Source organism: Gigantopelta aegis, chromosome 12, assembly GCF_016097555.1.
Source record: "Gigantopelta aegis isolate Gae_Host chromosome 12, Gae_host_genome, whole genome shotgun sequence".
NCBI classification, from domain to species: Eukaryota; Metazoa; Mollusca; class Gastropoda; order Neomphalida; family Peltospiridae; genus Gigantopelta; species Gigantopelta aegis.
Window position 1 is genome coordinate 47,701,561 of NC_054710.1, and position 25,975 is coordinate 47,727,535.

General features: G+C 37.7%; 1 protein-coding gene across 1 annotated transcript; it reads right to left on the reverse strand.

Annotated features, from left to right (window-relative positions):
- Positions 1–624: 624 nt before the first annotated feature.
- LOC121386744 (serine/arginine repetitive matrix protein 1-like) lies at positions 625–24,538 on the reverse strand. The gene is made up of 6 exons (XM_041517744.1): positions 24,510–24,538; positions 18,959–19,391; positions 17,345–17,466; positions 16,310–16,490; positions 5,322–5,441; positions 625–2,527 (listed from the first exon to the last, which is right to left on the reverse strand). The coding sequence occupies exons 2-6, from the start codon at positions 19,344–19,346 to the stop codon at positions 882–884; spliced, it is 2,457 nt and encodes an 818-aa protein (XP_041373678.1). The 5' UTR covers positions 19,347–19,391; positions 24,510–24,538; the 3' UTR covers positions 625–881.
- Between the last annotated feature and the right edge of the window lie 1,437 nt (positions 24,539–25,975).

The window sequence follows — 25,975 nt, forward strand, 5'->3', positions numbered from 1 at the left end:
ATAAACTGTGGTGAAAATCTACCAGTAATTAAAGGTAGGAGAGTAATTTATCATAGTTGTTAACAATGCTGTTCAGTAAGGAAATCTAGATTGTGTATATAAATATTGTACGAACCAACAATTTACGATTACGACACAACTACAATGAAGTTTACTCATTGTGATTCAGACATATTGAACTCTATTCTACTAGCATCATCTGGCAAATGCACTATCACTTCGATAGAAGAATTTTATTTTGTTTAATGACACCACTAGAGCACATTGATTTATTAATCATTGGCTAGTGGATGCCAAACATTTGATAATTCTGACATGCTACATTTTTCCTAATGCAGCAAAGGATCTTTTATATGCACTTTCCCACAGACAGGAAAGTACACACCAAGGCTTTTGATCTGCTACATTTTCCATTAGTAGCGAGGGATCTTTTATATGCACCATCGCACAGACAGGTAGCACATACCACAGCCTTACATATACCAGTCATAGTGCACTGGCTGGCACAAGAAATATAGCCCAACGGGCCCACCGACGTGGATCAAACCCAAACTGGCCATGCATCAAGCGAGCACTTTACCACTCAGCTACGTCCCACCCCTGTACTACTTCAACAGATAAACAAATCATCTGTCTTTTATTTACCATCTCATTTCTCATCTCTCTGGGGAAATTCTTCTTCACAAGTAATGGTTTCCATGCCGACACCCTAATGAAATTGAATAGTGTACACTTTAGCTCTTGCTAGTAGGATTATGCTTGGACGGATTCATTTCCTTCTCCTCTTCAGAGCTGAGAGCATTTTCCACAGGCAACCTGAGTCAATGTTATGTTCATCCCTGTGACTCCTTTCAGAAGAAGTTTGGTCAAAAGGGTTTTCTTCAGATGCTAGGGTCTTTTCCAGTCAACTGTTTTGAGTCACTGTTAGGTTCGTCGCTTGCCTTTCTTCTAGAATATTGTGGATTTGAGTCATCGCTTGCCTTTCTTGTAGAAGATTGTGGATATGAGTCATCGCTTGCCTTTCTTGTAGAAGATTGTGGATTTGAGTCAATGTTGTGTTCATCCTTGTGTCTTCTTTTAGAAGATTTTTGGACAGAAGGGCTTTGTTCAGACTCTAGGGTCTCTTCCACAGGCAACTGACTTGAGTCAACGTTGTGTTCATCTTTTGACTTTTTTCTGCGAGATTTTGGGACAGAAGGGCTTTGTTCAGACCCTAGGGTGTTTTCCACAGGCAACTGACTTGAGTCAACGTTCTGTTCATCTTTTGACTTTCTTCTGCGAGGTTTTTGGACAGAAGGGCTTTGTTCAACCCCTAGGGTGTTGTCCACAGGCAACTGACTTGAGTCAACATTGTGTTCATCTTTTGACTTTCTTCTGCGAGGTTTTTGAACAGAAGGGCTTTGTTCAACCCCAAGGGTGTTTTCCACTGGCAACTGACTTGAGTCAACGTTCTGTTCATCTTTTGACTTTCTTCTGCGAGGTTTTTGAACAGAAGGGCTTTGTTCAACCCCAAGGGTGTTTTCCACTGGCAACTGACTTGAGTCAACGTTCTGTTCATCTTTTGACTTTCTTCTGCGAGGTTTTTGGACAGAAGGGCTTTGTTCAGACCTTAGGGTGTTTTCCACAGGCAACTGACTTGAGTCAATGTTGTGTTCGTCTTTTGACTTTCTTCTGCGAGGTGTTTGGACAGAAGGGCTTTGTTCAACCCCTAGGGTGTTTTCCACAGGCAACTGACTTGAGTCAATGTCGTGTTCATCTTTTGACTTTCTTCTGCGAGGTTTTTGGACAGAAGGGCTTTGTTCAACCCCTAGGGTGCTTTCCACAGGCAACTGACTTGAGTCAATGTCGTGTTCATCTTTTGACTTTCTTCTACGAGGTTTTTGGACAGAAGGGCTTTGTTCAACCCCTAGGGTGTTGTCCACAGGCAACTGACTTGAGTCAATGTCGTGTTCATCTTTTGACTTTCTTCTGTGAGGTTTTTGGACAGAAGGGCTTTGTTCAACCCCTAGGGTGCTTTCCACAGGCAACTGACTTGAGTCAATGTCGTGTTCATCTTTTGACTTTCTTCTGCGAGGTTTTTGGACAGAAGTGCTTTGTTCAGACCCTAGACTGTTGTCCACAGGCAACTGACTTGAGTCAATGTCGTGTTCATCTTTTGACTTTCTTCTACGAGATTGTGGCTTTGAGTCAATGTTGTGTTTATCCTTGTGGCTCATTTTAGAAGGATTTTGTTCAGACCGAAGATTATTTTTCACATTCAACTGAGATGTTTGTGGAATATTTTCTTCATCCATCTGATGTGAGGCACTGTTAGGGATGGATCTAAATCTTTTTTTAGGAGATTCTTGTGGAGAATTCTCCACACCCATCTTGTTTGAGACACTCTTACGACGGGATCCATGGCTCTTTTCAGAAAATGTTTGCCCCGAAGTCTTCATTTCCACGTCAGCTGGAGAGATTTCTACATCTGACAGTAAACTACTACGGCTTGTCTCCTTGTATGTTTCTTTGTAATATTCCAATTGAACTGTAATCAAAAGAAAGAAAACAGGGAAATTACTGTGCTGATCAATCAAGCTTTGGGTTCTTGGGTTGTTTTTTTAGTGGAATTAGCAATAAAAAATGCTGGTCAACATTATAAATCTTAACTTTAAAACAAAATATAGAATTACAATAAAACACAGGAGTTCCATGAAAGCTAATACCTCAGTTATCATAAGTGATGAAATAATCGTGATTTAGTTCTCTCTGCCTGTCTGTCTGTTTCTCCCTCCCTCCCTCTCTCCCTCCCTCCCTCCCTCCCTCCCTCCCTCTCTCTCTCTCTCTCTCTCTCTCTCTCTCTCTCTCTCTCTCTCTCTCTCTCTCTCTCTCTCTCTCTCTCTCTCTCTCTCTCTCTCTCTCTCATCCCACTGCCTTTGTCCTTTCTCTTTTTATTCCATGTTTTCTGACAGCTCCTCCTATCCCTTAACTTCATTCACTGTCCACCTCCACATCCCAGTCCTTGTCTCTCCAACTGTGATATATATTTGTCTCTTGTGGCTATCCATGCCATACTCTTACTATTTTCGACCAGCTTCAGCTGAGGGCTTAGTCTGACTACTTCAGAAATTGTTCAGTGGTTACTTTCTCGCTTTGCTAATAAGGCACTTGTAACCATAGGGATCGAAATAGGAAGTAAAATATGGCCTGCTTTTATTTATTTGTTTAGATAGCATGTCAAAAGAAATATGGCCTGCACTAAGGAAAAATATGGCCTACCGAAATCTGACAGCACAGGGTGATTGGAGGGTTTGGGGCAATGTGTGGAGAATTAGCACCTCTGAGATTTATTTCAGAGCATTATAAAATTAAAACATGATATAATCATGAGCTCAGCCTCAGCTAAATAAAAAATGAGATGATTGTATATACATCAATCTCTAGAAAATGGTCATTTTATGAGGTGAAGTTTTATTTCGAGGATGTCAGAGTCTGTACCCATTGAGGCAGTTCAGACAGGTAGGTGATGGTGTGGACATCTCAGAAGATAGAGTTGGAGGAAATTGGTACAAAAGGGTTGAAACACATTGAAATCATAGGACAAATTGGAAAAGTGTTTTTTTCATTTGAACATTTAATTAGAATGATATAGGCAGAGGGTACATAATAGAATCTGATGATATGACTGAAGACTAGGTGTGAGCCTTTAGAGGATTTGAACCGCTGTCGTCAGCTTGGTAGTTCAGCAGCTTATCCACTGGACCATGGAGTTAACCATCATGATTTAGTTCTGTTTAGAAAACTTTGCTTTTATTCTTACAGATTAAAATCAACCTCCACTGAGGGGATTTGAACCACAGACTCTCAGTACGAGAGTCCAGTACTCTACCATCTGAGCTAATAGGGAAATTCCCACTAGCTATTGCCAGTAGGAGCATTTTATACCAACACTATTACATACTCCCCCCTGAGCTACGTCCCAGAGCAGTGGGCCACGGGCAGTTGAACTGTTATGGGTTCTAACTGGGTTATAATTGTATTATTGTGTTAAGAACATCAGCTCCAAATGTGACAGATAAAACTCAACCTCCACTGATGGGTTTCGAACCACAGACTCTCAGAAATTCCCACTAGCTATTGCTACTCTATACCAACACTACTACAAATCCAATTCCGAGGCCGGTTGTTAAACATTTTCATTTCATTTCAACTTATTTCCGTGCTGTTATCAAGTTACGGTTCAAGCATGCTGTCCTGGGCACACACCTCAGCTATCTGGGCCTGTCTGTCCAGGACAGTGGGTTAGTTGTTTAGTGGTTACCCACTGAGCCCTTAAGAACTCGCGCTGGGTTGGAGCCGGTACCAGCTGCGAATACTGTACCTACCAGCCTGTTGTCTGATGGCTTAACCACTAAGTTGAACATCAATTCATTCCTAAGATCATGGGCCATAGCTCTGTCAAACCTAGATAAATTCCATATTTTACAGTTATGGCCCTTGAATTCATTCCCATGAAAGTTAAACTTGATCTGGCCATAAGCTGTCAGTAATGGGTATATCCCCATGGAAGTCTACATGATAAACCTACACTATACACAAAACGTCAACTCAGTACCTGGAGGTATTGTGAAAAAAAATGTCCACAAAACTATATGTGGGTCAGACAGACAGACAGATGGACAGAAGGCTAGAGACGAACACTACACACCCCTCCAGTTGGTCCAGTAGGAATCCATGTGTACGTAATGCATAAACAACAGTTTATATATAAATCAATTGAAGCGTTTCCATTCGTATGCAATGCCTAACGCGTTGCGCATAATACATTAATTTCTAAACTCCTCGGTGATCATTGCAATATGTATTACGTAAAAAATGCGGACACAGAAAGTAGGGAAATCAGGCATGACTTCATTGCAAAAGAAAAAATATATTATAAACAAAAAAACACCACATCCAATTAAAATATAAATGATGCATTTTAGTATACTTTGGAATACTGTAGGTGCCTTTTCTAAAAGTTGCATCCCTCCACCCCACCTCACTCCACCTTCCATAGATAAATCACGCATCTACCCCAGATATTATACTTATTAAAATTATTTATGTTGCATGTGTTACAGAATCAAAATTCTAAACATTTTACATTGGTTTTATATGTAATGTTTTAAAAAACGGTAGATAATACCCCATTTAGTAATCTTCCTCCAAAAGGACAAACAACTTAAGCTTCATGCACATAATATAATATATACACAAACATGCAAACGGTGAAAACACAGTGCACTACACATTACCTGTACAATGTACACATGGATTCCTAGCTTGATAATAAATCTCACCCTTTCTGTGCTGTTTCCTCCAAGTCATCCACACCCCACAAACGATTACACAAAGCAGGGCGGCAACAAGCCCTCCAAACATGATCAATACCATTTCTAACGGATTGCTAACTTCATCACCTGCAAATTAAAACCGTATCGTGTACCGTCGCCTTAACATATATGATTAGTCTAACATTTGGTTGAGAAGGAAAATGAAAAAGAGTTATAGTTTGTTTTATTTAACGACATCACTAAATTACATTGGAAAGTTAAAGTTTGCTTTGTTTAACAACACCAATAAAGCACATTGATTTATTAATCAATGGATGTCAAACATTTGGTAATTTTGACATATAGTCTCACAGAGGAAACCTGCTACACTCTTCCATTAGTAGCAAGAAATCTTTTATATGCATCATCCCATAGACAAGATAGCACATACCACGGCCTTTGATATACCAGTCGTGGTGCACAGGCTGAAATGAGAAATAGCCCAATGATAAAACCGTATATAGTCCGTTTTCATACAAAAGTAAAACCAAGGGGCATGATGTAGTGGAGTGCTAAAGTGCTTGTATGATGTGTGGTCAGTCTACGATCGATCTCTGTCGGTGCACCCATTGGCCAAATATTGCAGGGCATAAAATTCAAATTTTTCAGACAACCAATATGTTGTTCGTGTGGTTTTAGTGTTTACACAAACAATTTTCTTCGGTAATTCAGATACAATGGGCAACAATATTCAAACGAGAATCTACATGTATGATGATACATTTTCGTAGCTTTTCTTCTAACATAAATACAAAAATATACTTTTTGTGTGCTAGGACTAACTTAAAAACTACTAGGCGAAAATAAAAATTAGGTTTGTTTGTCCTAACCTGACCTAGTGCAGGGCGCACATTAAATCTTTACTGTCTTTCTACTAAACCCAACCGACCCACGAAAATCGACCCGTGTCAAACTCTTTTTTGACCTCTTTTTGGGAAGATTTTTTAATTTAATATTTAACCAGTTTCAATTTAAGTATAATATTGTCATAATTGATCTGCAGATGATATCTGTTATAACATTTTAAAACCTTGATATACAATTTAACCAACATTTATTAACATCAGTTTCGATTCATTGGAAATTCGAAATTCTGTAAAATGCCATTCATAGTAACGAGAACACGATTTTCCCGCAATGGTGGCACGAAATCTTGTGCACCGCGGTGCATGTTCATAATATATGGTACATGCTCTTGTGACAGGCAAAATGGGTTTTAAACTAAATCAATCTAATGGTAGCTGCACAGGTACCTTCACGTGAGCCAGATGAGGTTATGTATTGACATGCTTTGACAGTCACAAAGTTAATATTAGCAGTCATTTTGTCCGACACTACGTACAGTCGCTAGAATGTCATTGTGTTTTCTGTTGATAAACCCAATTTAGTCCAAAACAAGCTATACAAGTGTTGAATTCCGTGGAGAATCCGTAATCAGCTGACTTTTTCCCCGATTGGCTTCGAATAGCGGTGAGCGAGATTTTTTTATAAATGTTTTTTACAATATTTTGTTTTCATCAGTGTCATTAAATTGCATCGGTATATAATATAATATTCTAAGAAATTATCTATAGAGGTTCTGTGATGTGCTTGAAACACCGAGAATTTCAGCAAACTTTAGTAAATTGTTAATATATATCAGTGGCATGCTAAAACAGGTAGTATTTTATAACAAAAGTAGATAGTGGTCGTGAAGGAAATAGCTGGACACGTTGAACAAAACTGTTCGAGCCAAATTTTATGCACTGCAATTTATTTTTCTTCCAACCGCCAAACGAAATTCGAAATGCAGGATTAAGTCATAGGAAATCCCGAATGTTTTTATGTGTGTCGTGTTTTACACTTAAAACATGTTTAAGATAAGATTTTGTTTAAAAAATAAAGAAAAAGTAGGATATATGTTTATTTTGTTTATTCGGATCTCTTACTATGGTTGAAACTCAGGACAGTCCCTTTAATTTCGAACATACTACAGCATATGATTTTGTGCATGTATCGAAATTACCAAAGGGAACGTGCAACTACATGTATGTTACTAAACTTTCCAAAGACAGCGCCGATTTTGTATCAACATGATGCCGACTTTGTATCGACTGCGATGCTGATTTGAAACGGATACATTGTATCTTTCTTACACCGGCAATGTAGGCTTATTTTCTTTCAAAAACAGTGATAATTTTGTTTTTAAGATTTTCTGATGAACGATTACAGCTTTTGCACAAATGATCCGTTGTTTATGTTGGTTTTGCATAACCGACAGACGAACGACAAAATTGTATGTGCCAAATCAGCTATTGGATGTCAAACAGTTGGTCATTCTGACATATAGTCTCAGAGAAGAAACCCACTATATTTTTACATTACTAGTAAAGGATCTTTTATGCACCATCACCCAGACAGAATAGCATATACCACAACCTTTGATATACCAGCTGGAATGAGAAATAGCCCAAAGTATGAGCTCACTGTAACAGGGATCGATCCTAGACTGGCTGCACATCAGGCAAGCACTTTACCACTGGACTGTTATACATCCCATCCTTGAAAGAATTCATTACACTGCCATCCACTTCAATGTTTAACAGTAGGAAAATCTTATAATCTTAAATCTTCAAAAAATATAATCAAAATAATGAACAATACTGCACAATAAAACAAAAACAAATGTTTTATTCTGTTTGAATCTCATTAATTAGCTTATGTGTAAACTTATTAAAATAATCAAAAGTTTGTCACAGTGACTTAGTTATGGTCATTGTGACCTAGTTATGGCACATAACACACCGCCATCTCAAGTTGTATTGCATTCAAAGTTTTATGATCCTATACGAATAACTGATAAGAAAAATATGCCCTAGAAACAAAACGTTTATGGACAGACAGACGTACAGACAATGCCATACCATAATATGACCTATCAAAGATGGGCATACAAAAATATATATGTATATGTTTGCATTTCTTTTGTTAATCAATGTATTTAGATGGTGGTACTTTACTTGCTTGCTTGGAATATGGAATTTAGTGTATTTAGATGGTGGTACATTTGCTTGCTGGGGATATGGAATTCAGTGTATTTAGATGGTGGTACTTTACTTACTTGCTGGGAATATGGAATTCAGTGTATTTAGATGGTGGTACTTTACTTGCTTGCTTGGAATATGGAATTTAGTGTATTTAGATGGCGGTACATTTGCTTGCTGGGGATATGGAATTCAGTGTATTTAGATGGTGGTACTTTACTTACTTGCTGGGAATATGGAATTTAGTGTATTTAGATGGCGGTACATTTGCTTGCTGGGGATATGGAATTCAGTGTATTTAGATGGCGATACTTTACTTGCTTGCTGGGAATATGGAATTCAGTGTATTTAGATGGTGGTACTTTACTTGATTGCCAGGGATATGGAATTCAGTGTATTTAGATGGCAGTACTTTATTTGCTTGCTGGGGATATGGAATTCAGTGTATTTAGATGGTGGTACTTTACTTACTTGCTGGGGATATGGAATTCAGTGTATTTAGATGGCAGTACTTTACTTGCTTGCCGGCGATATGGAATTCAGTGTATTTCGATGGCGGTACTTTACATGCTTGCTGGGGATATGGAATTCAGTGTATTTAGATGGCAGTACTTTACTTGCTTGCCGGCGATATGGAATTCAGTGTATTTCGATGGCGGTACTTTACATGCTTGTCGGTGATATGGAATTCAGTGTATTTAGATGGCGATACTTTACTTGCTTGATGGCGATATGGAATTCAGTGTATTTAGATGGCAATACTTTACTTGCTTGATGGCGATATGGAATTCAGTGTATTTAGATGGTGGTACATTTGCTTGCTGGGGATATGGAATTCAGTGTATTTAGATGGCGATATTTTACTTGCTTGCTGGGAATATGGAATTCAGTGTATTTAGATGGTGGTACTTTACTTGATTGCCAGGGATATGGAATTCAGTGTATTTAGATGGCAGTACTTTACTTGCTTGCTAGGGATATGGAATTCCGTGTATTTAGATGGCAATACTTTTTTTTCTTTTTTTTTTCTTGTCCCCCAGACCATTAGACAGTGCCAGGGTTGGGGAGCCCTGATACACCGCCTTACAATTTATCTTAAAATTAATATTCATACATGTGTAAACATACATACATATATACAAACACACACACATACATACATACATACGCACACACGAAGGCACGTACACACTCACATTACATTCTATTCTGATATATGCAGGTACAAATCAAAATAAAATAGTACTTCCTTTTATGCACGCCTTATGGTCCAGGACTTTTAAAAAAGAAAAAGAAAAAAGGGTAACAACGAGAGAAGAAGAAGAAGAAAAAGAAGGAAAACAAGAAGAACAAGAAGAATAAACAAAAAAAGAAGAAGAAGAGGAAGAAAAACCTCAAGTTGACAGTGAGTAACGAAGCAGAATTAAACTGATGATAATAACAGGAACAGCAGTCGGGCCTGTGTTGGAATGTTATATGAACATGCAATTACAAAACGTTTTTCCTTTGGTGGCAATAATTTACCTGCTTGCCGGGGATATGGAAATCGGTGTATTTAGATGGCAGTACTTTACTTGCTTGCTAGGGATATGAAATTCAGTGTATTTAGATGGCGATACTTTACTTGCTTGCCTGGGATATGGAATTCAGTGTATTTAGATGGCGGTACTTTACTTGCTTGCCGGGGATATGGAATTCAGTGTATTTAGATGGCGATACTTTACTTGCTTGCTGGGGATATGAAATTCAGCGTATTTAGATGGCGATACTTTACTTGCTTGCTGGGGATATGGAATTCAGTGTATTTAGATGGCGATACTTTACTTGCTTGCTGGGGATATGGAATTCAGTGTATTTAGATGGCGATACTTTACTTGCTTGCCAGGGATATGGAATTTAGTGTATTGAGATGGCGATAATTTACTTGCTTGATGGTGATATGGAATTCAGTGTATTTAGATGGCGATACTTTACTTGCTTGCTGGGGATATGAAATTCAGTGTATTTAGATGGTGATACTTTACTTGCTTGATGGTGATATGGAATTCAGTGTATTTAGATGGCGATACTTTACTTGCTTGCTGGGGATATGAAATTCAGCGTATTTAGATGGCGATACTTTACTTGCTTGCTGGGGATATGGAATTCAGTGTATTTAGATGGCGATACTTTACTTGCTTGCTGGGGATATGGAATTCAGTGTATTTAGATGGCGATACTTTACTTGCTTGCCAGGGATATGGAATTTAGTGTATTGAGATGGCGATAATTTACTTGCTTGATGGTGATATGGAATTCAGTGTATTTAGATGGCGATACTTTACTTGCTTGATGGTGATATGGAATTCAGTGTATTTAGATGGCGATACTTTACTTGCTTGCTGGGGATATGGAATTCAGTGTATTTAGATGGCGATACTTTACTTGCTTGCTGGGGATATGGAATTCAGTGTATTTAGATGGCGATACTTTACTTGCTTGCCTGGGATATGGAATTCAGTGTATTTAGATGGTGGTACTTTACTTGCTTGCCGGGGATATGGAATTCAGTGTATTTAGATGGCGATACTTTACTTGCTTGCTGGGGATATGAAATTCAGCGTATTTAGATGGCGATACTTTACTTGCTTGCTGGGGATATGGAATTCAGTGTATTTAGATGGCGATACTTTACTTGCTTGCTGGGGATATGGAATTCAGTGTATTTAGATGGCGATACTTTACTTGCTTGCCAGGGATATGGAATTTAGTGTATTGAGATGGCGATAATTTACTTGCTTGATGGTGATATGGAATTCAGTGTATTTAGATGGCGATACTTTACTTGCTTGCTGGGGATATGAAATTCAGCGTATTTAGATGGCGATACTTTACTTGCTTGCTGGGGATATGGAATTCAGTGTATTTAGATGGCGATACTTTACTTGCTTGCTGGGGATATGGAATTCAGTGTATTTAGATGGCGATACTTTACTTGCTTGCCAGGGATATGGAATTTAGTGTATTGAGATGGCGATAATTTACTTGCTTGATGGTGATATGGAATTCAGTGTATTTAGATGGCGATACTTTACTTGCTTGCTGGGGATATGAAATTCAGTGTATTTAGATGGTGATACTTTACTTGCTTGATGGTGATATGGAATTCAGTGTATTTAGATGGCGATACTTTACTTGCTTGCTGGGGATATGAAATTCAGCGTATTTAGATGGCGATACTTTACTTGCTTGCTGGGGATATGGAATTCAGTGTATTTAGATGGCGATACTTTACTTGCTTGCTGGGGATATGGAATTCAGTGTATTTAGATGGCGATACTTTACTTGCTTGCCAGGGATATGGAATTTAGTGTATTGAGATGGCGATAATTTACTTGCTTGATGGTGATATGGAATTCAGTGTATTTAGATGGCGATACTTTACTTGCTTGATGGTGATATGGAATTCAGTGTATTTAGATGGCGATACTTTACTTGCTTGCTGGGGATATGGAATTCAGTGTATTTAGATGGCGATACTTTACTTGCTTGCTGGGGATATGGAATTCAGTGTATTTAGATGGCGATACTTTACTTGCTTGCCTGGGATATGGAATTCAGTGTATTTAGATGGTGGTACTTTACTTGCTTGCCGGGGATATGGAATTCAGTGTATTTAGATGGCGATACTTTACTTGCTTGCTGGGGATATGAAATTCAGCGTATTTAGATGGCGATACTTTACTTGCTTGCTGGGGATATGGAATTCAGTGTATTTAGATGGCGATACTTTACTTGCTTGCTGGGGATATGGAATTCAGTGTATTTAGATGGCGATACTTTACTTGCTTGCCAGGGATATGGAATTTAGTGTATTGAGATGGCGATAATTTACTTGCTTGATGGTGATATGGAATTCAGTGTATTTAGATGGCGATACTTTACTTGCTTGCTGGGGATATGAAATTCAGCGTATTTAGATGGCGATACTTTACTTGCTTGCTGGGGATATGGAATTCAGTGTATTTAGATGGCGATACTTTACTTGCTTGCTGGGGATATGGAATTCAGTGTATTTAGATGGCGATACTTTACTTGCTTGCCAGGGATATGGAATTTAGTGTATTGAGATGGCGATAATTTACTTGCTTGATGGTGATATGGAATTCAGTGTATTTAGATGGCGATACTTTACTTGCTTGCTGGGGATATGAAATTCAGTGTATTTAGATGGTGATACTTTACTTGCTTGATGGTGATATGGAATTCAGTGTATTTAGATGGCGATACTTTACTTGCTTGCTGGGGATATGAAATTCAGCGTATTTAGATGGCGATACTTTACTTGCTTGCTGGGGATATGGAATTCAGTGTATTTAGATGGCGATACTTTACTTGCTTGCTGGGGATATGGAATTCAGTGTATTTAGATGGCGATACTTTACTTGCTTGCCAGGGATATGGAATTTAGTGTATTGAGATGGCGATAATTTACTTGCTTGATGGTGATATGGAATTCAGTGTATTTAGATGGCGATACTTTACTTGCTTGATGGTGATATGGAATTCAGTGTATTTAGATGGCGATACTTTACTTGCTTGCTGGGGATATGGAATTCAGTGTATTTAGATGGCGATACTTTACTTGCTTGCTGGGGATATGGAATTCAGTGTATTTAGATGGCGATACTTTACTTGCTTGCCTGGGATATGGAATTCAGTGTATTTAGATGGTGGTACTTTACTTGCTTGCCGGGGATATGGAATTCAGTGTATTTAGATGGCGATACTTTACTTGCTTGCTGGGGATATGAAATTCAGCGTATTTAGATGGCGATACTTTACTTGCTTGCTGGGGATATGGAATTCAGTGTATTTAGATGGCGATACTTTACTTGCTTGCTGGGGATATGGAATTCAGTGTATTTAGATGGCGATACTTTACTTGCTTGCCAGGGATATGGAATTTAGTGTATTGAGATGGCGATAATTTACTTGCTTGCTGGGGATATGGAATTCAGTGTATTTAGATGGCGATACTTTACTTGCTTGCTGGGGATATGGAATTCAGTGTATTTAGATGGCGATACTTTACTTGCTTGCTGGGGATATGGAATTCAGTGTATTTAGATGGCGATACTTTACTTGCTTGCCAGGGATATGGAATTTAGTGTATTTAGATGGCGATACTTTACTTGCTTGCTGGTGATATGGAATTCAGTGTATTTAGATGGCGATACTTTACTTGCTTGCTGGGGATATGAAATTCAGCGTATTTAGATGGCGATACTTTACTTGCTTGCTGGGGATATGGAATTCAGTGTATTTAGATGGCGATACTTTACTTGCTTGCTGGGGATATGGAATTCAGTGTATTTAGATGGCGATACTTTACTTGCTTGCCAGGGATATGGAATTTAGTGTATTGAGATGGCGATAATTTACTTGCTTGATGGTGATATGGAATTCAGTGTATTTAGATGGCGATACTTTACTTGCTTGATGGTGATATGGAATTCAGTGTATTTAGATGGCGATACTTTACTTGCTTGCTGGGGATATGGAATTCAGTGTATTTAGATGGCGATACTTTACTTGCTTGCTGGGGATATGGAATTCAGTGTATTTAGATGGCGATACTTTACTTGCTTGCCTGGGATATGGAATTCAGTGTATTTAGATGGCGATGGTACTTTACTTGCTTGCCGGGGATATGGAATTCAGTGTATTTAGATGGCGATACTTTACTTGCTTGCTGGGGATATGAAATTCAGCGTATTTAGATGGCGATACTTTACTTGCTTGCTGGGGATATGGAATTCAGTGTATTTAGATGGCGATACTTTACTTGCTTGCTGGGGATATGGAATTCAGTGTATTTAGATGGCGATACTTTACTTGCTTGCCAGGGATATGGAATTTAGTGTATTTAGATGGCGATACTTTACTTGCTTGATGGTGATATGGAATTCAGTGTATTTAGATGGCGATACTTTACTTGCTTGCTGGGGATATGAAATTCAGTGTATTTAGATGGTGATACTTTACTTGCTTGATGGGGATATGGAATTCAGTGTATTTAGATGGCGATACTTTACTTGCTTGCTGGGGATATGAATTCAGCGTATTTAGATGGCGATACTTTACTTGCTTGCTGGGGATATGGAATTCAGTGTATTTAGATGGCGATACTTTACTTGCTTGCTGGGGATATGGAATTCAGTGTATTTAGATGGCGATACTTTACTTGCGATACTTTACTTGCTTGCCAGGTGTATTTAGATTTAGATGGCGATAATTTACTTGCTTGATGGTGATATGGAATTCAGTGTATTTAGATGGCGATACTTTACTTGCTTGATGGTGATATGGAATTCAGTGTATTTAGATGGCGATACTTTACTTGCTTGCTGGGGATATGGAATTCAGTGTATTTAGATGGCGATACTTTACTTGCTTGCTGGGGATATGGAATTCAGTGTATTTAGATGGCGATACTTTACTTGCTTGCTGGGGATATGAAATTCAGCGTATTTAGATGGCGATACTTTACTTGCTTGCTGGGGATATGGAATTCAGTGTATTTAGATGGCGATACTTTACTTGCTTGCTGGGGATATGGAATTCAGTGTATTTAGATGGCGATACTTTACTTGCTTGCCAGGGATATGGAATTTAGTGTATTGAGATGGCGATAATTTACTTGCTTGATGGTGATATGGAATTCAGTGTATTTAGATGGCGATACTTTACTTGCTTGATGGTGATATGGAATTCAGTGTATTTAGATGGCGATACTTTACTTGCTTGCTGGGGATATGGAATTCAGTGTATTTAGATGGCGATACTTTACTTGCTTGCTGGGGATATGGAATTCAGTGTATTTAGATGGCGATACTTTACTTGCTTGCCTGGGATATGGAATTCAGTGTATTTAGATGGTGGTACTTTACTTGCTTGCCGGGGATATGGAATTCAGTGTATTTAGATGGCGATACTTTACTTGCTTGCTGGGGATATGAAATTCAGCGTATTTAGATGGCGATACTTTACTTGCTTGCTGGGGATATGGAATTCAGTGTATTTAGATGGCGATACTTTACTTGCTTGCTGGGGATATGGAATTCAGTGTATTTAGATGGCGATACTTTACTTGCTTGCCAGGGATATGGAATTTAGTGTATTGAGATGGCGATAATTTACTTGCTTGATGGTGATATGGAATTCAGTGTATTTAGATGGCGATACTTTACTTGCTTGCTGGGGATATGAAATTCAGTGTATTTAGATGGTGATACTTTACTTGCTTGATGGTGATATGGAATTCAGTGTATTTAGATGGCGATACTTTACTTGCTTGCTGGGGATATGAAATTCAGCGTATTTAGATGGCGATACTTTACTTGCTTGCTGGGGATATGGAATTCAGTGTATTTAGATGGCGATACTTTACTTGCTTGCTGGGGATATGGAATTCAGTGTATTTAGATGGCGATACTTTACTTGCTTGCCAGGGATATGGAATTTAGTGTATTGAGATGGCGATAATTTACTTGCTTGATGGTGATATGGAATTCAGTGTATTTAGATGGCGATACTTTACTTGCTTGATGGTGATATGGAATTCAGTGTATTTAGATGGCGATACTTTACTTGCTTGCTGGGGATATGGAATTCAGTGTATTTAGATGGCGATACTTTACTTGCTTGCTGGGGATATGGAATTCAGTGTATTTAGATGGCGATACTTTACTTGCTTGCCAGGGATATGGAATTTAGTGTATTGAGATGGCGATAATTTACTTGCTTGATGGTGATATGGAATTCAGTGTATTTAGATGGCGATACTTTACTTGCTTGATGGTGATATGGAATTCAGTGTATTTAGATGGCGATACTTTACGTGCTTGCTGGGGATATGGAATTCAGTGTATTTAGATGGTGGTACTTTACTTGCTTGATGGTGATATGGAATCGTGTATAAAATTCTCTCTCTTAAAGGATGACTCGTAGGTAGGCAGATTAGGGCATCGCCGTTCAGTTGGCAGTAATACCTTCCTGGTTTCCGGACCAGGCACAGAGACAGGTAACCATAGTTACCTCGTCTGCTTCCATTGATAGTCATCTCACCATGCTGAAAATACATATTTCAACATGGACAATGTTTAACAAATAATTCCATAGAAACAACAGCTCATAGCAGTACAGGTTTCCATTTGTGTTGGGGGTGGGGAGTAGGATGGGGGGGGGAGGGGAGGGAGGGGAGGTTGATTTTTGCTTGAATAAAGCGAAAATGCTCCAGTTTGGAAAACATATATGTATTAATTCATATAATTTGCATTGTACCAAACAGCTAAATAGGGTTCTAAACAAATTATATCACTATGCATATTTACATGGATTTAGGCCTACAACTATATATTGTGAGTAGATTGATGGAAAATCATGCTGAAAAGATTTCAGGCCAGTTCATTTTGCCAAAACACAAGTGTGTGTGCATTATAATTACAGCCAACACGTTTGTAATTTTGATAAAGGACGATGTCCAAAACATTAAAAAGATAGTGACATTACTTAATTATGGTCATTCACAAAAACAAATACCACAATGAACATATTTACATCACTGGGTTTCTGCCAGAGAGTAAAATGGGTAGATTTTTGAGCAGATTTTATTTTTTTAAGTTAACTTTTTGACAAAATTAATAACTCATATCATTAATGTATGATTTTTTTTAACCCTAACCCTAAACGTAACCCATTTTCTTTCTGGGGGAGGTCCCCCATACCCCTTGTTGACTGTGGTTGAATTCAATTCCATAGCGCCATACCCAAAAATGTCTTTCAGACAGAAACACTACATCAGGAGGAACAATTACAGTGAACATTCTCCCACAATCGATAATGAATTTTTATATACAATCGTCACATCAGTTGAGCCAAACTGATTAATTTTCAATTACATCATCGATCACAAGACATGCATACCTTCCACTGGAAATGAACGGGGGGTGTTCCCAGATCAACCAGACCTTCAAAACATCGAATCTCTTTACACTCCTTGTCAGTCGTGTGGTTTTCAACTGGCGCGTTTCCAAGGGATGGTGCAACTACAGGTGAAAGTTAAAGTTTAAACGTTTTGGGTTTTTTAAATGACAGCATTAGAGCAAATTTAATTTAAGTTAATCAAGAGCCAGGCATTCTGTCATAAAATAATTTGAGGGTTTGTAATAAAAACAAAACAGACTATAAGTGCCCCTACTAAGTGGTTATGGGTTGGAAACCTTTGGAAACTGAACACTGCATTTTATGTACTTTGACCAACTTTAAACAGCAGTTCTTTTACTACACGTATAATCTTTCTCAAAATTAAAACAAATGTACATCCATTAATTTCCAATATTTTAAGGTACGTAATTTTACCCTCCATACCCTCTGGCAGAAACCCTGACAGCTATTGGATGTCAAACACAGTCTAGCTTCTCAAGAAGACATTTTTCCATCAGCAGCAAGGGATCTTTTATATGCACCCTGCCACATAAAGGATAGCACATAACATGAGGCTTTCTGCCAGAGGGTAAAACGGGTATGATGCCATACCTAAATGTTTAACAGAGGGTAAAACGGGTATGATGCCATACCTAAATGTTTAACAGAGGGTAAAACGGGTATGATGCCATACCTAAATGTTTAACAGAGGGTAAAACGGGTATGATGCCATACCTAAATGTTTAACAGAGGGTAAAACGGGTATGATGCCATACCTAAATGTTTAACAGAGGGTAAAACGGGTATGATGCCATACCTAAATGTTTAACAGAGGGTAAAACGGGTATGATGCCATACCTAAATGTTTAACAGAGGGTAAAACGGGTATGATGCCATACCTAAATGTTTAACAGAGGGTAAAACGGGTATGATGCCATACCTAAATGTTTAACAGATTTTTTTTTTAAAGTTAACCTTTTGACAAAATTAATTACTCTCGTTTCTACTGTATGATTTTCTTAAGCGTAACCCCAAACTTAATCCATTTTCTTTCTTGGCCACCCATACCCCCTGTTGAATGTGGTTGCATTCAATTCCATAAGGCCATACCCAAAAATGTCTTTCTGGCAGAAACACGGAACATGACCTTTGATATACCAGTTGTGGTGCACTGGCTGGAATGTGAGAAATAGCCAAATGGGCCCACTGACAGACTATCATCACAGGGATTGATCCTAGACCGACCACACTTTACCACTGTGAAGTATCTCACCCACCCCCTGCACTAGACAGAGCTCAGTGGATAAATATACATGTCAGTGTTTCTGCCAGAAAGAAATTTTTGGGTATGGCACTATGAAATTGAATATTTAGAATGTGTGTGCCGAATGCATGCAACCACAGTCGATGGGGGGTATCGTGGACCTCCCTCAGACAGAAAATGGGTTAGGTTTAGGGTTAGGGTTAAGAATATCATACAGTAATGATAAGAGTTATTAATTTTGTCAAAAGTTCAACTTAAAAAAAAGAAAAATCTGTAAAAGAATTTGGGTATGGTGCCATACCCATTTTGCCCTCTGGCAGAAACCCTGCATGTACTATGAGCATACATACCCCAATCATGTACTGTTAACACACAAGTGGCTCGAAAAACTTTAGATTTGCCGGACACTTCATGAAAAACAGTCATGTACACTGAATAACTGCCCGTGTCATTCGGCTGACAGAACATTAGAATAAGAGTGCCGTTCATGAAAGGCAGAGCCCGTCCTTGGTACCCAAGCAGCGTAGTGGACGCATGACCATCCCAGATAGCAATGTCATGTTCGTCTTTACTCCAGTACATGTTTTTAACTTCTGAAGCCGGTGGAAGCTTGTGATGCCAGTTAAACCTTGCGTCCTGTCCTTTGCACAATGTCATCTTTGAAAATTGTATCACCCATGGCAAGCCGCTGCATGTGACCACCAAAATGAGAAGAATGATGGATCCTGTTTTGTACATATATGCACTTGTTTTGATCACATCCTTAAAATTAATTTTGCTAATCTGCAAAAAGTACAAATGTTTTGTTAGATTCAGTGATATGGACTAAACATTCAGCAATATATAATTTATAAGCATTCTGAGAATGCAAGCTTTAGCCATTGTTCAAAATAAACACTTGTCTGTTTGTCCTGACAAGTGAAAATCTGCTCGGAAAAAACAGAATATATCTTGGTGGTTGTCCAGTGGACAAGTAAAAATGTTCAATGAAGTTTTATTTTGAGCAATAAAACATTGTCCTTGTACTTGAATAAAGCAAACTATTTATTTGGACAAGTAAAATATTGTCGGACAAGTAGATTTCTGCCGGTGTTCTGCTTATTTCTATCACTATTAGCAATACATTTCCCCTCCCGGACCCAAAAAGTTTTTGTATCTCCCAAGTTCAAGAGCCAAGGGGTAAATCACTAGATGAAAATCAACCTTGATCAGTAACAGTACATAATAAAGCTACATGTGTATACACAAAAATTTCAGCTCAACAGTTTGAGGCACTGTGTTTAAAAAAAAAAGTCTTAAAAACTATATGGTAGTACTAAACCAAATAACTTCCGGCTGGGTCAAAGTTCGAGGTGCACCGAACTTTTGATAGAGAAGTGAACACCACAAGTCCTGTGATTGGTTATAAATGTGTGTGTTGGTTGTAAAAAATAATAGTTTCATCTGGGTAAAAAAACATATGTAATTTTATTTCATCTAGTACCAATGTGTCAAGTAGCCTTGTGCTTGAAACATGTATGGGGTACCTGTAAAAAAAAGTACTCGAATTTTGTGCTGAACTAGGGTAGTCATAGACGCTACCCGTTATCTCAGAAACGAGCAGATTGACCCCCAATTTTTTCTGATTCACTTTAAGTGTGAGGGATGGTAGTATTTATATCCGTGGCGTTTATGTAGGTTGATACGTTGCAGGTAGGAGTTTTAGCCACATATGTTACTATTGTCGTCTATGGGATTTGATTTGGTAGTATACACCCTATACATGTATGTGGGACAGACAGATGGATGGATGGATGGACAGACAAGAGGTATTCTGTTTAGAGAAATGATGTTTCATATTGATATTTAAAAAGGGACCGTAAACCAGGGCTTGAAACTCGCCAAAAAATATGGTGGCCGAAAAACAAATATCTGGGCCACTAAAATTTCATTTTCAGTGGCCCAAATTTGCTTTAGGTAGCCCAAACACAAAATATTCATATTTCTGGTTTTAAGCGGAATATTTAAGTAAGCATATGAAATGTGCTTCAATAAACCAATATTGATTTGAAGAACCATTTCTAGATAGCAAAGATACCAACATACATGATATTGAAATGTAAAATTAAAAGAAAACACTGACTTCAGCAAATTATTTACTTATTTTGTATAATTTTACAAAATGTCTGCACTTAATAAAAATTTTTTTTACATCACTAACTCAAAATTACATGGCGTGACTTGTCTCCTTGGGGTAGCTCATGACATATAATAATAATAATAATAATAATAATAATGGACAACCAGCTGGGCTACATAATTATTGTTTACATGTTAGTGAAGTATTGTTCACATGTTCAGTGTTTAATATAAGTATTTGTAAGAAATAGATACACACGGAGTGGGGGTAAGATTCTCCTTATTCTAACAGAACCTAACTTTATTTGCATTAGACAGAACTGAAGAACAAATTCAAATTCTTTGGTAAGCTTGCTTTTTACCTTTGTTTCTTAATTGCTGTTCTTTTAAGAAAATTCCACCCGGCAGAGGACATCATGATTGTGATTTTACTCCGAAAATAGTAACAATTCATTTCATTTCAATGTTTTGATAAATGAATGTTGACAAATTATGGTACTTAAGTCAATACGTTCAATTTTGCGACTCACAAGAAAGATTTTAATGTGGAATAAATATATGTCATATAATTATTAATAGTAGCTCATATAGTAACGCCATTATTTTTTAAATATTTAAGTCGCCCAAACGGGACGTTGGTCGCATTTGGTGACCTGGCCACAGGCCATATCGAGTCCTGATAAACATTCAGCTTTGAGGGAATTCCAGTTTCTATAGCAGGTCTGGTGTTTATGAGTCTCAGTGTAGTTTCAAGGAAAGTAAAATAGGGCCCAATTTACGAAGCCTGGTTATATGTCTTACACGCATGTACCTACATACATTTACATAATATTTGCGAAAACACCAGTGCTTTTAAGGAAAACAGGCTTTGTAAATTCGGCCAATGTTTAACACCACCTACTAGTACTAATTAAAACACAGAGTATACATGTATATATACAATTGAAATTGCTTAAGTTGAAAATAGTCTGCTAGAACCGTTTGGTTTAATTGTTTAATGACACCAGTCCCTCACCTTTGACAATATCGGGCAATATATCAGGCAAGTGATACGTCATTCACATCATGTAAGCTTCAGGCAAGTGAATGAATGACTGAATGTTTAACAACACCCCAGCACGAAAAATACATTGGCTATTGGGTGTCAAACTATGGTAACTTCAGGCAAGTGATTAACATAGTAAGAAGTTTATTTTGTTTAACGACACCACTAGAGCACATTGATTTATTAATCATCGGCTATTGGATGTCAAATACTGGTACATGTTGTATATGGTAAAATTTCTTGACTCATAGTCCTATTTCTCGTCACAGCCAGTGCACCGCGACTGGTATATCAAAGGCTGTGGTATGTGCTATCATGTCTGTGGGATGGTGCATATAAAAGATTCCTTGCTGCTAATCGGAAAGAGTAGCCCATGAAGTGGCGACAGTGGGTTTCCTCTCTCAACATCTGTGTGGTCCTGAACCATATGTCTCATGCCATATAACCATAATTAAAATGTGTTGAGTGCGTCATTAAATAAAACATTTCTTTTTTTGACTCATAGTCATCAGAAGAAATCCACTAATTTGTCCTAATGCAGCAAGGGATCTTTTATATGCACTTTCCCACAGACAGGAAAGCACATACCATGACTTTTGGCCAGTTGTGGTGCACTGGTTGGAACAAGAAAAAACTCAATCAGTTAAATGGATCCACTGATGTGGTTCGATCCTGCGACACCAGCACCTCAAGCAAGCACTCAACCAACTGATATAAATCCCGCCCCTGGCTGGAGTTAAACCAGTTTCTATTCAACCAACCAGTGGGAGGTGCACTGTTACAATATTTTAGGTAGACAACATAAAACGATTCTGAGATGAAATTAAGGTGTACTAGCTTGAGCACCTCAGATGTTAAGGACTGACACCACTGAAGTACGCTGATTTATTAATCATCGACTACTGGATGTCAAACATTTGGTTATTTAACACATGTAGTCAGAGGAAAAGAAAGAAAGAAAGAAATGTTTTATTTAATGACGCACTCAACACATTTTATTTATGGTTATATGACGTCAGACATATGGTTAAGGACCACACAGATTTTGAGAGGAAACCCACTGTCGCCACTACATGGGCTACGTAGTCAGAGGAAACCAGACAAGACAGCACATACCACAGCTTTTGAGATACTAAAGTTGATGACAGTCACTCTTCGCACCTTTGTTTTGGCTTGTACACAATAAATATAACATATCCAGCGGTAATATTTTTATGATATATTTATCAAACGGTACTTTTTATTTCTTTCATTTTTTAGAACTTAATATTTTGTTTAAAATTATGAAAAACAAGCATTCTGATAGTACTAATAAAGCAATTTGTGTCCCCTACCAGGCATAAAAAAATTTCAAGGGCCATAACTCTGCCAAAAAGAGTATATCACCATGAAATTCACACTTGAACTGCAACAGTATACGATAAAGCTATACGTAAAATATCTGCTCAGTATCTTGAGACATTCCAAAAAAATTGTCCGAAAAACTAATTTTTGTATCTTCTAAATGTAAGGGCCATAACTCTGTTAAAATGGGTAAATCGCCATGAAAGTCAAACTTGATCTATAACAGAACATGATATACCTATATATAAAAATAGCTCAATATCTCAAGGCATTGTGAAAAAATATCCGGAAAACTTTATGTGAGACAGATGGATGGACAGACAAACCGAAGGATGGAGATGAAACCTATAGTAATAAATATATACTGGTAGTCACCTGTAACTGGCACTGTCTGCTCAATATAAAAGTAGGTCGCAGCCGTTGTTTTTTTACAAGGGTCAAGGTAAGTAGACCAGTTTTATTTTAATGTGAGAATGCATTGTAATAATATAGCTCTAATTTTGAATTTGAATGAGCCAGTATTCCAATGACGATACTTTGCTTCTTACAATAACAATAAACTGGGTGTAGGCCCATATCAATACGATGGTTCCGTTTTCAGAACCCTGAAAATATTTACTGAATTTTGTTTTGTTTCAAAAACACACCTTTAATCAAAACATTGTAAGTTATTTACGAAATACGATTTGAAGTGAAATTGTTTTGTTTTTTTAAATAATAAACAAACATGTTTTGAGGAAAAAACACAACGTGTAGTTTGTAATTAAAAAACAAAAACAAAACAATCAAAACACCCTACAAAAAGCAACACAAAAATAAACAACAAAAACAAATTAAAAATTATTGGTTTTCACCATCCAATCCTAATAAATAGGTGTCGGAATATCATAGCGACTGGTGAAGTGCTGATACTTATATATTATTAATTTAATTTTCAAATGCAATATCTTCAGAATTGGGGGCAAGACTTGGTTCACCATCAAGCTACCCACCACCCCAACCCATCCCCCTCCCCCCCGCCCCGCAACACGGCCCATCCAACCCAACTTCCGGTGAATATGTAAACAGAATGATCCTTAGTAAAACAATTTAGAAAATGAACAGTATTTATTATGACTGCGAGATGCATTGTACTTCATTATTCACACTTACAGAATTCAAGACATTATTTTTGATGTCCTGCATAAGATTATAAAATGATAGGTCCACATGGCATGGTCCAAATCATAAAAATGGCGTGTCTAGCCTAGGTCTACAGATTATTAAAATAATTTTTGAAAGGAAAATCTACACAGTAAATACATTTACCAGATTATAAATACAGTTATTTAATGTCAAGCAGTTATGTTATATTTATTATACAATAAAACATGTATTAATACTGCCAACCTCACCCATTCATGAATCAATCCTGCTCTTTCGTCGTCTGCTTGACAGCGCTAACGTTTTGGAGAGCAACATTGTAGACTTCGCTATTATTTGAAATATCGAAATAATATCAAAAGGAAAGAAAAAAAAGTATACTGTTTTACAAGTAAAATGCATATATTATTATTTTGTAAGTAAATTTATACTAAATCGGACGCTTACGTTAAAATCGGAAATTACCGAACTCCTTTTAAACAGATCGCGAATTTCCGTTTCCACCACTGGCCGGATTGTTTATTATGTCCACACACCCACAAGATGCTCTTTAATTAGATTTATCGGAGAAATATCTAGCTCAGTGGCAGAAGTTAAAAGAGTTTTCTCTTTATTTATTTGTTTAACGGCACTATAAGAGCACACTGATTTATTAATCGTCGGCCATTAGTGTTAACCATGTATTCATGTAGGCTAATTATTCTAACAATAGAGCTCTAATCTTTGAGGAAACTTGCTACATTTTTTTCCCCATCGGCAGTAAGTTACTTTTAAATGCACTTTTCAGCAGACATGACAGCATATTCCACGGCCTTTTATATACCAGGGGCGGGACGTAGTTCAGTGGTAGGCCTAAAGCGCTCGCATGATGCGCGGTCGGTTTGGGATCTATCGTCGTTAGTGGACCCATTGGGCTATTTCTCGTTCCAGCCAGTGTACCACGACTGGTATATCAAAGGCTATGGCTAATACTATCCTGTCTGCGATTTGGTGCATATAAGATATCCCTTGCTACTAATAGAAAAATGTAGCAGGATTCCTCTCTAAGACTATATGTCAAAATTACAAAATTTTTGACATCCAATAGCCAATGATTAATAAATCAATGTCATATGCTCTAGTGATGTCGTTAAACAAAACAAACTTTAACTTTCATATACCAGTGACGGAGCATATGGTTTCAAATAGATCACATAGCGCAACGCAACTCGCTGCTTGAGAACACTTTGTTTGTAATTTAATAATTTTCATATACTTACCTTTGTATCACACCCAATAGCCGATTCGTATTTTTGTAATTTAATAATTTTTATATAGACTACTTACCTTTGTATGACACCCAATAGCCGATATGTATTTTTGTAATTTAATAATTTTCACATACTTACCTTTGTATCACACCCAATAGCCGATTCGTATTTTTGTAATTTAATAATTTTTATATAGACTACTTACCTTTGTATCACACCCAATAGCCCCCGATGTGTATTTTTGTGCTGGGATATTTAGTTGTTCGTTCGTTTCGAGTTCAGTGGACCTAGGATCAATCGACATCAATTAATCCCCACGCCACCTCATTCCAGCCAGTAACATTCAGTCACGCGACTGGCATCTCATAGACCGGGGAATGTTTATCGTCCTGTCTATTGTGAGGAAGTCCATGTATATAAATCCCATGTACTTTCCGGTAGGCTTAGTCAATGAAGATGATGTTGGG

What these genes read in the sequence shown, in the direction of transcription:
- LOC121386744 (XM_041517744.1), bottom strand. Translation starts at nt 19,346, where the DNA reads ATGTACAAAACAGGATCCATCATTCTTCTCATTTTGGTGGTCACATGC. An exon ending in GTTAACAGTACATGATTGGG is followed by an intron (nt 17,467 to 18,958) that starts GTATGTATGCTC and finishes TTTCACCTGTAG; the next exon opens with TTGCACCATCCCTTGGAAAC. An exon ending in GAGGAAACAGCACAGAAAGG is followed by an intron (nt 2,528 to 5,321) that starts GTGAGATTTATT and finishes TTTTGATTACAG; the next exon opens with TTCAATTGGAATATTACAAA.